Genomic DNA, 13,616 nt, shown 5'->3' with positions numbered 1-13,616 from the left:
GTTACATCTTGAGTGCTGTATAGCACATATCAATGATATCATTCATTTTGTCATTGATTTTCAAAAATAATAATAATAATAATTTTTGTGGTTGAAATTAAAAATTCACAATTGCTCGTGAAATTCAAGAAGTTTGTTTAATGTACTTTTTATGATGGGAATGTTTTTATTTAACTTTTTTTTATTTTATTTTGATCGTGGAACAAAAAAAGGGAAGTTGGTGAAAAATCCCCAATCAAAATATTTCTTTGTGTTCACTCCCTACCCACAAAATTGTGGTACTATGTCATACAAAATGTGGTACACTTCATGTGGAAATGTAGTATTAAAAAATACCTTAGAACTGAACACAAAAAAAATCGACGATGGGAGACTGAAGGCCAATTTCCCTAACAAAAAATTCACCCAAAATAAGGTCTGACAAAACATCCTCGCATGTATATATATATATATATTCAGTCACCACAACTCAGCACTCATTCAAAGTTTAAACACATGGAAAAATTCAAGAAAACCCAGATCGCAGAGCTTCTTCTAGTGGCCGCCGCTCTCCTCGTAATTATGACACCCCTTTTATCCACTGCATCTTTGAGGTCCGCAAACCTGTACCTCGTCGTTAATATTATCATCATTGCAGTTGCAGCAGAAGCTGGGCTCTTCTCCTTTTTCCTCGTACCTGCAGAAAACAAGAAAACTGCTGCAGCTTCTGTTGTATCGCAGAATCCCGTGATCATTTCTGGGGTTTTTCCTTATCGAAAGGAGAAAATGGATGGGACTGATAGGCCCTTTCAATCTGCCATGGCTACCCAAGTTGTCGAAAATCGTTCCCCGGACAAGGTTTTCGGAGCATTTCATGAGGTTCACAAGGATCCGAGCATCTTCTTCATTGGAGGTGGCGAAAGTACCGAAACTGAAGCAAAATATGTTGCAGATGATAGAGGAGAAGAAGTTGGGGAGGTGATCAGCGGGCAGGAATTGTTTCAAAAATCTGAGATTTTTATTGGCAATTTCTATCAGCAATTGAACATTCAAAGAGAGGGATCATGGAAGAAACTCCATGATTTTACTCGAAGTTCATTGTAACTGAAAAAACAAGATTCTGGCAGTACTGGTTTTCTTTCTTTCTTTTTGATTGAACTGGGTTACTGATGGGCTACATAATGTTTGGGTCCTAGTTCTTAAGCCCAACTTCTTGGAACGGATTTGGGCTACTTTTGATCCAGTTTGTAATTCGTCTGTCCATTTCATTATTTATTATTTAACTTTAATTAAAACTAGTTATTAGCACACGCGATGCATCTCTATAGTCTTTTTTATCATTATCTCTATAGTCTTTTTTATCATTATCGATAGACTAAAGTGAAATTTGACAAATTATGGAGAGACTAAATTGATATTTGAATTGTTGAAATAAAAAATAAAAATAAAAGTGTGTGTTGAAATTTAAAAACAAAAAACAAAAATGTAATATTAGTATCATATAAGTGTAAAATTGGAATTGATGTCCTTCATAGGTGGTTACTATCATGTCCTCAACTTTAATAAAATAGAATAGATGTATCAAATAATTTGACCATTATCATTTTTAATATTTCCCTAATATATTTTTTTATATTCATGAAAATTTTTCCCAAATAAAATTTTCGTATAAAATTTTAAATTTTTTTTTATATAATTTGAATGTGACTGCCGACGATCTAGAAAGGGGTATGCTTAATTTTTTACTTCGGATTTTTCATTAGATTAGTATTAATTGGTCTTCCAAACTTTGCCCACTATGAATAAAAAAATCAAAGTTGAAGTTAAAATATTTTGGAATAATCGATAAAGTAAACTCTTCTGGTCTTCGATACATCATTTCGGTTTTCTAGTCACCTTTTCTCGTGTTGGTTGGGTTGTCTAACCATTAATCACTATCGATGATAAACAAAGCAATATCCTTGTTTATATATTAATATTATTTGTTGCTCATGTATGATATATTTTTATTTTATCAAATGACTGTTTTAAATATAATTTATACTTTTACATTAAAAAGAAATTGATCAAATATACAAGAATTGGTTGAGAGAAATATTTTGTGAGGTTTGTTAAAAGTATTAACAAGTACATCAAATGAAATATTTATATATATAGAATTTCTGGGTAAAATTGAAAAGATTTTTGGTGTGATATGTTATATTAAAATTTTTATTTTTAATAATATCAGAATTTATAATATAATAATATATAACTATGGCCTCCCAACGGAATATCCGAGTTGGTAGAGTAGGTGAGCGTTGACTAATAGTCAATAATTCAATTTCTCTTATTAACACTTTATCGAGATAACTTGTCACACATAACTTAAATAGTGTGTTTGATCTAATTAATGTGATTTACAAATTATTGTATTATTATGATGATTTATTCCATGCACATCAAATAGTAACGTGTGGGAATCTACAAACGTGTGCTTTCGTTTGGATATATGATTGTACATAATGAACGGCACATGGACAAAAAGGAATTTCATTTTAAAAATAAAACATCAAGATTAAACTTTTATAATAATTGAGTGTTCCATCTGTCATACACTCTCATTTTTTTAAAATTTTTTGTAAAAGTCCAAAAACAATCCTTATATCAAATCCAAACTTGTTCAATCAGCGATTGCGAGTTTCCAAAATTTTTTTAAAAAAACTTGCTCAATTGTACCGACTCCCGTTAATTTAAGTACTTATACTGGAGGTCTTAAATTCGAATGCTAGGACATGCGAAAATAATCAATTTTTCAAGGATGAGGATAATCCATTAAGGGTGAGAAAAAATATCGAAATTTCGATATAGCGAGGCTATCGTATCAAAAATACCGAATTCACCGAAATTTTCGGTATACCAACGATTTCTGTAAGTATGGTAATGATATCGAAATTTTCGGTACGATAACGATATGAAATTTGAAACTTTTGGTATATATTGAAAAACCGAAACAATATATAAAAAATAAAAATATATAATAATTTTAAATAATAAAAAAATTTGGTATAAAACAATATATATCAATATCGTAACGAAAATGATATATCGAGACTCGATATACCGAAAATTTCGATATAATATCGATATATATTTTCTTATACGTTTTGGTACAATATATAATGTATGAATTTCGATACGTTACGATATATCTATTTAGATACAACACATACTTTTTTTGTCCAGGTCATTGTTTGTTATACTTGCTATAAATAACACTATATAATAATTTGTTTGAAATAATTTTGATTGAACGTTTGATATAAATCAAGTGTCGCACTTGCGGTTTCCTTAAAACCTGTGACATATGTCGCGTAATATGAAATGCACGTAACTGAATAGTACAATTGGCCCCAAAAAAAAAAAAGAAAAATTTGGTGTAAAATTGACTGCTATTAAAAGAAGACAAAAAAAAAATTAATGGAAAAATGAAGACAATTTCAAAGACGAATTTAGTTAATAATTTTATTTCATGAATTAATATGAATCTTGGCATTCGAGTAAAGTCAAGTCTACAAATTTAAAAATTAAAGCCGTGTTTACACACCATTCCCATTTCCCATTTTCCCAAATCTTTACCTGTCTTGATTTTCGTCTTTTTTTTTTTTTTTTTTTTTTTTTTTTTAAGAGTAGGTCTCTTGTAAGACGGTCTCACGAATGTTTATCTGTGAGACGGGTCAACTCTATCGATATTCACAATAAAAAATAATACTCTTAACATAAAAAGTAATACTTTTTCATGGATGACTCAAATAAGAGATCCGTCTCATAAAATACGACAAATTAGATCGTCTCATACAAGTTTTTGTCTTTTTTTAATAAGCGCATGGTTTCATAATTATATTTTTAAACGAGCTGTGAATATTTTATTAGAATTTGTCTATGAATTTAAAAATATTTTAAATAATCAAAGTTAATTATCGTGGGCTCTTTCCGGAAGGACAAATTGGCAACTTCTCCCACAAATCACAATACTATTCGTTACCCATGTATCATAGTATATAGTTAATTATTATTATTAATGAATAATACAATATGAAAAGAATGTTCAAAAAAACGTACGATTGACGTTCAAAAAAATTGACATTTTTGGTATCGAAGAAATTGCGGGCGACGGTCTCTTCTGTTACATGTAAAAGATATTGAAGAAATTTCCGAAAGTAGCCAAAAATGGAGAAACTCAAAACGCCATGTTTTCGTGCCACGCCGTTGATTTTCTTGATCATCTTCCCTTTGCTTTTTATTGGTGTTGATTTCTTCTGGGAGAACACAGCTCTTTCTTTTCATGGATGTAAATTTTTTTTCCCTTCTATTCCAAGCTCCGATTATATAAATATACATATATATGGCTGAGCTAGAATTGACGTTTAAATTTCTTCTGACAGGGTTTCGATCCTTTTCTGCTTCAGAAACCAGCTTCAGTACTGGAAAGGTCATCAATAAAGCACCTGGAGATCAACTGGGATTGATGAAGTTTCAGTTATCAAGACTTGTAAAATCAGGTCTATATATTTTCTATAATTTCTTCTCTAAATTCTCCACTTGGGAGAATTTTTTTTAAACAAATTATGAAACAGGAGAAGATGGAAGAAATCTTGAATCCACCGGCTTCGCATGTGACAAATCAGTTCGCTCTGTGGTCTGTGTAGCGGATCAGCCTGTAAAAATCGACACAAGGAACATGACAGTTTACGTTTCATCAAACCAGACAACCGAGCAAGAAACCATTATACGGCCTTACGCGAAACAAGAAGATGAAGTCCTCAAATCCATCACACCTGTTCGTATTTTTCGACATGGAAACTTCATGAAAAATCCACCGTTTTGTGAATACAGGCACGAAATCCCTGCTGTAGTTTTCTCGACAGGCAGCACAGGCAATGTTTTCCATGAAATTAGTGAAATAATCATCCCTTTATTCATCACGACGAAACAGTTCGAGTCTCGGGTATTTTTCATCCTTGAGGATTACAAGCCATCGTTCATGGCCAAATACGGCAAGATTTTGTCACATTTATCAGCTTTTGAGGTCATGAATCCGGCTTCAAACGGAAGTGTCCACTGTTTTCCAGGTTCAGTTATTGGTGTTAAGTATAACGACAATCTGGCCTTAAATTCCAGTGAAATTCCGGGGGGATATTCAATGTTAGATTTCAGACATCTTCTCAGACAATCATACGGTCTAAGATTCACACACGTTTCACAGATCAGTAAACCGAGGCTACTGCTGTTATCTCGTACCAATACGAGGCGATTCTTGAACGAAGATGAAATCATTTTGATGATGAAAGAATTGGGATTTGAAGCAATCGTTGTTAAAAGATCATCGCTAGCGTCGAATCTGAACAAATTCACAAAAATGATCAATTCTTGCAGTGTTTTGGTTGGAGCTCACGGGGCCGGACTCACAAATGAGTTGTTCTTGCCTTCTGGTGCTGTGATGGTGCAAGTAGAACTACTCGGCACCGAATGGGCATCGAACATGTACTATGGCGACACGGCACGTGCAATGGGGGTGCATTATTTGCGCTACAAAATCGAACCAGAAGAGAGTTCCTTAGTGAAGTTGTACGGAAGGAATCATCCCGTAATCACTGATCCTGGATACATGTATAATAAAGGAGGATACCGGGCGACCCGGACTGTGTATCTTGATCTGCAGAATGTAAGGATCAATCTTGTGAGGTTTAGAGAAACACTTGTTGAAGCACTAAGCATAGTTACTGATTTATAGAGGTAGATATATAAAGTTTTGTTTTTGGTGATATAGTTATAGATACATCCGCTGTTTGTAGACATACGGGGATGATTAAGTATCGGGCCTGGAAAATCCATAGCCTGTTCAGTTTTATATATTTGAGTATTCGATCTGGTGTATAAATGCATGTTTACATTCTTTTTTATGTTGACTTGACTCATGGTAGATTTGTTTAATGAACTATTTTGTAAGATCATCAGGTATTATGACAGCATTTATTATTTATTTGTATGAAGATGGAATTTGCAGTCCCAATCACTCAGTGTTTAGTGTTTATTGATTGAGTAAACTCTTGAACTAATGCGATAACCTACAAACCACGCTAGCTAAATAAATTGTATTGAACAAATCATGTGTGACAAACTCGTATGGGAAAGTTGGTAGACCATGATTATAGTCCAAACATTCATCTGCTCCACTAACTCGGACACTATGAACCTACTCGAACACCCTGAAAGTAGCCATGATAGTATTTATTGATATGATTTAGTGAAAATAATTAACCATACAAAAATTTTCAAATCAAGAAACTTTTCTGGCACAAATTAAAATAAGAAGATATGTAGTATTTTTCTATGTTCGAGCCGTAAAATTTTTAAAAGCCAAGATTCAAGGAGGATTACTATGACCAAAAACTATGAGAACATGAAAAATTATCCTAAATATTATTCATTTGTAGAAAAATGAAACAAAAACTTGTCTGTCTTCACACGATGTTCAGCTAGCTGTTCGTAGACTGAAAATTTTGAAATTATCAGAAAACGATAGAAAGAAGTTGCCATCAATTTTTAATGAATACTCAGAACAGCAAAAAGAATGTGAACCAAATTGCTAATGGTGGTCAATTCAAAACACAAGTTGTTTACTTTTAAATTAATTCCATTTTAATAGCTCTCCGGGCGGCTAGCTACGTACTTAGCGTTGGAATTCGGAGCTTAGAAAAATAAATAATTTGGCTCATTCACATGCTCCAATTCCTTCTTTATTTGGAATTTATTACCGATTATTATAATTACATGATTTGGATATATTGGACTATATTATGACTCAATTATCATATTTTAATTAATGTAAAATATAGTTAGTCGGCACTAAAAACAAAAACTCACCAATTTTTTTTAGTCAATTCACATTTATTTTTTTTTTATTGTTAACCTTACTTTTTTTTAAAAAAATTAATATATATGTTAATTTTGTCCAAATTTGAATCCCCCCACCCCCTTTGTGTTATTATGGTCCTTTTAATGCTTCAGCAACTTTAATTTGCTTTAGAAATTTGAGATAATGGAAGACTAAAAAGCAAAATCAGCCACAATTTATTCTACTCATATTGTGGTTTATATACAAAAGGAAATGATGATTTTATTCATGAAATGAAATGCTTATAACATATTATAAAGTGTAAATAACACAAATAAATTCTTCAAAAAAATAATGAAAATAATCTATAAATATATTCCACGGAAAAAATTTGTCAACCTTGGACTTAGACCAAATCATTTGTGAATGCAAAGCTATTTGAAACCAATTTTCGGTATTTCATATTTTGAAAAAAAAAAATGCAAATTTCATAATTAATTATAACTAATGAAGTCCTCAGTAGAATAATTTTTGAAATCGAATCTTATATTATGCGAAAATATCGGTTCTTGTCACCTAATTATCTTATACCAATAAAATTTGTCTAAAATCAAATAATCAAAGAAGACGTCGCCAAGAAGTGCGTGCATAATTCTTAAACCGTTGAACTTTCTTAGAAACGCTGATACTGTAAATTTGAAAACCAATATATATAAAAATATGTACAATTGTTCAAACATCATATGATTTAGATCTAACAACAAATTTTTTTTATCATATACATATAAAAATTAATAAAATAATACATATGAATATCTTGGTTATATGTGAATTAAATTTAATCTGGTTTTCAATTAAAAGCCTTTATTTTTGCACAAAATTAAGAGTTATGAATTATATCAGTCACTTACAAATAAAGTTTTATGAACAAGTTCAACTTCTTCCCAATAGAAGAGAAGCCTTAGTTGGATTCTAGTTGATAGCCAAAAAACAGCGATCCCATGTAATGAAAAAAAAAGAGAGAGTTTTATGCAAGGATAAAATAATTAATACATCAAGCAAACAATTAATTGTTATAGGTTGATTAATAAATCAAGAGTAAACTAAATTTATTATATAACCTGGACTGATAGTTGCTGTAATAATTACTAAAGATAAGAGATACTTAACCACGCAATTTAAAAATTGGAAAAGTCTCCTTCGATTAAACAAATGGCGTGTAGTTGTAAGAACACAGTACAGAACAAAAAGTATGCATCTCTTGGACAAGAAATTCTTCTATTCTTTCTCTTTGTTTTTTAATTGCTTTTGCCTCATCAGCGTATAGATTCGTTTCTTGCATCTGGCACCAATAGTTTCTAACAGTTCTTTGTGCAATCAGCAATGAAGAGAGATCTTAGGAAGCTGTTTTCTTGTACAACTCCATTGATTTTCTTGCTTGTGATTCTTTTGCTGTATGTTGACTTTTTGTGGGTTCGTTTCATTCGATTTGATGAATGTAAGTTTACCTGAATTTTCTTGTTTTTGATCACTTTGTTTGTACTTGTAATTCTTTCATAATAGAATCTGAAGTTTGTTTAGTTTACATGGAATTGGCAGGGACGCAATACATCTCTACTTCTAAAACTACTTCTATAGACAGATTAAAGATTAGAATGAATGAAACCGTGAAAGAAAACCAGGATTCCCTTGATTTTCTTTTATCCAGACTGGTGAAAGGTTCCGAAATATTCATCTACATGAAATACTTTTCCTGATTAGTACTTCGATATTAAGATTTTGGTGTAATTTTTACAGGGGGAGATCAAGAAAAGCTTCAAACGATAGGATTTGTCTGTAATCCTGAAGTTCACTCTATACACTGCGTTACAAATAAACCTGTTGGGATCGACACCAGATCAATGACAGTTAGTATTCCGTCGAATCTTGCCGATCAAGAAAGCGTGGTTCGGCCATATGCGAGGCGAGAAGATGAAGTTCTGCTCAGAAGTGTCACCCCTGTGAGGATATTGCAGGGAAATGTTACTTTACCAGTTTGTCAGTACATTCATCAAATCCCTGCTATAATTTTCTCATCCAGCGGATTTGTGGGGAACATTTTCCATGAAATCAACGAAATTCTAATCCCTCTTTACATAACCACAAAAATGTTCAAATCCCAGGTCCAATTTATTCTGCTGGATTACAACCCTTCATTTGTGAGAAAATATGGGAAGTCCCTGGATAAGTTATCGGATTATCCTATAATAAATCCCGCCATAAACAAAAGTGTGCACTGCTTTCCAGGGGGAGTAATCGGGCTCAAATTTCACGGACATCTGTCTCTAAATTCCAGCGACATCCCAAAAGGACATTCCATGCAAGAATTCAGACAGTTTCTTAGAAAATCCTTTGGCCTAAAATTCGATCATGTTTCCCAGATCAGAAGGCCTACTGTAATGCTCTTATCCAGGAGAACAATGAGACGATTTCTCAACGAAGAAGAAATGGTTTCCACAATGGAGGAACTAGGATTTCGAGTCATTGTCATTGCCAGAGCAAAAACAATCTCGAACTTGAGACTGTTTGCGAATTACATAAACTCATGTAGCGTTTTCGTGGGAATTCATGGGGCGGGTCTGACGAACGAGCTTTTCTTGCCTGATGGCGCTGTAATGGTGCAAATAGATTTGATCGGCCTAGCGTGGGCTGCAGCTACCTATTATGGGAACCCTGCCCGTGCAATGAACGTACATTATTTGAGATATAAGATTGAACCGGAGGAGAGCTCGATTTCGAAGGTTTACGGAAGCCCGAATCATACGGTTTTGACAGATTTCCATTGGCTCAGTGTGGAAGCGGGGAGGGAGGTGTATCTAAATGGACAGAATGTGAGAGTTAACATAGCAAGATTTAGGGAAACAATGGTTCAAGCAATGAGCCTTCTTTGAGATCCTGTTTTGTGATCAAACACGAGTAGGATACGAGATTCTCGGGGGAGGGGATAAATTTTATTTATAATCGATTCTTGAATTAATTTTTTCTTTTGTTTTGGATTGGCTGCTTGTTCTTAGCTTAGCCCGAATGGGGAATTTCATAAATCAAATAAATTCGTGGTAGGCAATTTGTGTTGATTGTAAAGGTCACGCGTGCAAATTTATGGATGCAATCATCCTCTCATAACCGATTCACTATTACAAAGGGACATCGGGCAGCCAGGGCTTTGTACATTGACCAGCAGAATATAAGAACAAATAATGTGGAGTTTAGGGAGACAATAGTGAAAGTATTTCAAATGGTTGGAAACTCATATTTTGCGAGATAAAAAAAGTATTTGCAGATTTCACCCAAAAAAAGCCAGAAACCAATATAAACATTCATATTGCTAGATTTTGCGAGATAAATAGTATTTGCTGATTTCACACAATAAAAGCATTCCCCCGGTGGCACATAATCGTTTCAGTAGTTTAAATAGTAGAATGAGATGTTTTTTTTACAACTTCACAGATATTTAGAATCTTGCAGACCAAATAGCATCGCAGAAGCTGCGGAGTTCTCAGCTTCTTTAACTCTTGACTTCTCATTCCCCTTCACAAAGAGTACACCTTTAGTAATTTCAATTTCAACAGAACAAATATACTTCTTCTTATGAGCCAGGCCAACCTCCTCTTGAATTCTACACATTGAAAAAATCAGCAATGTAACATAACCAAGAAATAAACTATTTCCAAAGGAATGCAGGGTCTGAATTGATCACAAACACAATTAGAAAGCAATGTTATAAAATTAGCTGGGTGCTAGTCGGTAGTCAGACCAGCAACTAGACGGAGACTAGGAGCCGCCAGGCGGATTCCACGGTATACCATAATAAGATGAAGTTTATGTGTTAGGACAAGCCAACCAATAACATTTTTTGTTAGAGTTTGGTTTAGGGCATAAAAATTAATTTCATTTTTAATTGGGCTTTTAATCTAAATTAAAAGCCTTTTAAAAAAATCCCAAAGTAAAAAAAAAAGTAATTTTCGGCTGCCCGAGCTGGCTGACTAGCACTTTTTCAGTGCGGTCGGCCGGCGCCAAGACAATGTCTTGATCAACTTCATTGTTTACAAATGCAATAAATTTTCGCATAATTATCTTCCAGCAGGAAAATTCTTACTTGTAGTTTGGTTTGGGCCATTTCTTCTTGGCACATATCTCATGCAGCTTATGTTTTGCTCCTTCGATTTCATTATCCCCATTGAGTTGACTGCATGTATCGACCATCTTTATATCACTAGATTCATAAGACAACCTCTGAAGAGCGATTTTTGCAGCATGTAGCTTTGCATTTTCTTTTTGCTCAGAAGAAGCTGAAGCCACAAATTGTCCGTCAGCATAGACACTTGCAATATATCTGTCTCCATTTCTCCAATACCTTATGTCAACTTGCTTGCCATCCTTTTGGCAACGTTCAAAGAGCGTTGTCACGGGTTGTGGTTGTTGTTTCAACACATCAAGCGTAACAATAGGCTCTAGAAGGTCTCTGATTATCTGAAGCGTGAATTCCAAAGAAAAACAAGCAACTTAAGAAGGGACTTTTGGAGGTATGTTTGTGTTGATTCATATATGTCGAAACCGGTAAAACAATCTTTAACAGCTAAACGGGACATCAAATTATAAGAAAGGATTAGTGCAATATTTATGGCATGTTTTTGCAGCCAAAAAGCAAATATATAAAACAATTAGTATCAATTTTCCACCGAATTCCTTTTAGCCTAACTCACTGAACTAGCAGGCTTCGCTGCCAAAGCCCTACAATGCCTATAACAAGTAACAAAATTTTGGCTCTAAACACATGGAATACACTATCTGTATGATAATTCAATACAACAGGCAAAAAAAAATGCATAAAAAAAGCAAGGCAGAAAAAAACGGAAAAGCGAGACTAACCATCCACATAGCATTTGAATTGAAGTTACAATCAACATACACAGCAGCAGACACTGATTCTACAATGTCAGCAAGAACTTTTGGGGCTTTAATAAGCCCTCCATACACTTCTGGTCCTTCCTCTTGCCGTACCGCTATCACGAATTCCCTTACCTGAAATACAGTTATGCAAAGGGACACAATTTTGGTAGAGTCCAACATCGAAAAATTGGCCTAGCTTCCCAACAAGCACTTGGTATGCATATTTACTGGGTAATTGATGGATCTTGGGTCAAAGGAACCGCTCAAGTGCTTATTGGACAACTTAACCAACTTCACGATATTCAACTCGACCAAAGCCATGTCCCCGGAAGGGCCACAAAATTCGAAATATGTGTCAATCAACAGACTCAGGCACATGTACTAGTTTGCTAGTTGCTAATGTAAATGTCTTCAATCAAATAGCAGAGCTCAGCCGCCAAAATTAAACATCAAGTCCGTTAAGATTAAACAGCCTCAATCTTTAAAAAAACGATTCAAGTGCTTTTAGTGCCATAAAAGAGCGATTAATCAAACAAGCAAAAACGTGTGCCCAAAGTTTCGATTTTTGAACCGTACAACGGAAGGTGATAGATAATTTGCTCCAACCCCAGACATAAACAAAGACAAGGATAATCAGACTCGCTAAAGGGTTCAATGTAAAAATAATAAATATCTTTTGACATGAAATGAGCTACTCTAGGAGGAATGTTTTTATGCGGTGCTAACGAAGAGCAGATAGATACCCTCTCGTCAAGGATGGTGGCGTTGTGGCGGACATATTTGTAGAGCTGGTGACGGACGGCGATGCGCGCAAGCTTCTCCGTGCTAACGTTGGCGGATCGTATGAGCGAGAGCTTACCTTGGTCAAGGTCTGGGTAAGCGATGTAAAGGTAACTACTGATTGCTAAGCCAAGAACCGAATCGCCTAGGAACTCGAGGCGCTGGTAGGAAGCGGATTCAGTGTAGGAGGAGTGAGTGAGTGCTTCCTCAAGTAGCTTCTTGTTCGTAAAACTGTAATTGAGAAGATTCTCCACAAGCCTCACCGACGTCGCTATGTCAGGTATTTCTTCAGACTCCTCCGCCGGATAGCAGCTAAAAGAGTAATCGGCCGCCCGCGATTGCATTTTTTTTAAAAAAAAAAAAAAATTGACTAATCTTTTTTGGTTGGGAAACTTCGGCAGAAGACACAGTGAAATAACAAAAATAGGGCTTTTTAATATTTTTCAATTAATTAATTGGAAGACTACGAAGACCGTGCGATGCAAGCAGAGGAGGGGCCCCATCCCCATGTGCTTCTATGCGTTCCCTCTAATAAAGTGTCTCCAAGTAATAATTCGCGTGTCCATTAGGGCACGAAAAAATTCTCTTTCCAGGAAAATATAATTTCCTTGCAGGCAAAAAAAAAGAAAGATTCCTGATGCAACTATTATTATAATTATAATTAAATAAAAATTTTGGCTATTTACTCGTAAAAGTAATAAGCTGATGCTGTCTTGAGACAAATCTAAATAATAATAAAAAATCATAATTTATACTTATATGATAATTATTTCAATTATATTTATTCATATGATATGATCTCATTATTTGAATTTAAAACCACAAGAAAGCAAATAAGAAGTAGAGCATCAATCAAAATATCCTAGCCAAGGGCATAAACTTTTAATTTGTCACGTTTCTCTATTCACACTACGTGATTGTTATAAACAAAATTTGGGGGAAAAAAACCATATTTGAAAAGATGGAAAATACACCTGTCATATGAAAATGAGACTGTTTGTATCTATTTTTTGAGAATATAATACAAAACTTTTTCATATAAAAGAGATGT

At 34.1% G+C, this 13,616-nt stretch overlaps 3 protein-coding genes across 4 annotated transcripts; 2 read left to right on the top strand and 1 right to left on the bottom strand.

Moving 5' to 3' along the window:
* Window positions 1-4,063: 4,063 nt before the first annotated feature.
* Window positions 4,064-5,921, top strand: LOC140987407 (alpha-1,3-arabinosyltransferase XAT3-like). Its single transcript, XM_073455896.1, has 3 exons — window positions 4,064-4,309; window positions 4,404-4,520; window positions 4,596-5,921. Exons 1-3 carry the CDS (start codon window positions 4,189-4,191, stop codon window positions 5,750-5,752), a joined length of 1,395 nt encoding a protein of 464 aa, XP_073311997.1. The 5' UTR covers window positions 4,064-4,188; the 3' UTR covers window positions 5,753-5,921.
* A 2,099-nt stretch (window positions 5,922-8,020) lies between these two features.
* Window positions 8,021-9,833, top strand: LOC140987883 (alpha-1,3-arabinosyltransferase XAT3-like). 2 transcript variants are annotated; one of them, XM_073456607.1, is made up of 3 exons: window positions 8,021-8,354; window positions 8,438-8,575; window positions 8,654-9,833. In XM_073456607.1, the coding sequence occupies exons 1-3, from the start codon at window positions 8,240-8,242 to the stop codon at window positions 9,784-9,786; spliced, it is 1,386 nt and encodes a 461-aa protein (XP_073312708.1). In that variant the 5' UTR covers window positions 8,021-8,239; the 3' UTR covers window positions 9,787-9,833. The 2 variants fall into 2 exon arrangements, with proteins under 2 accessions (XP_073312708.1, XP_073312709.1); XM_073456608.1 differs by having other exon boundaries at window positions 8,022-8,354; window positions 8,456-8,575.
* Window positions 9,834-10,190: 357 nt separating this feature from the next.
* LOC140987884 (ribonuclease 3-like protein 2) lies at window positions 10,191-12,967 on the bottom strand. The gene is made up of 4 exons (XM_073456609.1): window positions 12,529-12,967; window positions 11,765-11,917; window positions 10,992-11,365; window positions 10,191-10,511 (listed from the first exon to the last, which is right to left on the bottom strand). Exons 1-4 carry the CDS (start codon window positions 12,907-12,909, stop codon window positions 10,337-10,339), a joined length of 1,083 nt encoding a protein of 360 aa, XP_073312710.1. The 5' UTR covers window positions 12,910-12,967; the 3' UTR covers window positions 10,191-10,336.
* Between the last annotated feature and the right edge of the window lie 649 nt (window positions 12,968-13,616).

The sequence above is a fragment of the Primulina huaijiensis genome, chromosome 11 (genome assembly GCF_012295235.1).
Source record: "Primulina huaijiensis isolate GDHJ02 chromosome 11, ASM1229523v2, whole genome shotgun sequence".
NCBI classification, from domain to species: Eukaryota; Viridiplantae; Streptophyta; class Magnoliopsida; order Lamiales; family Gesneriaceae; genus Primulina; species Primulina huaijiensis.
The sequence above is the reverse complement of the archived record's forward strand: the minus strand, read 5'-3'. Positions and strand labels throughout refer to the sequence as shown.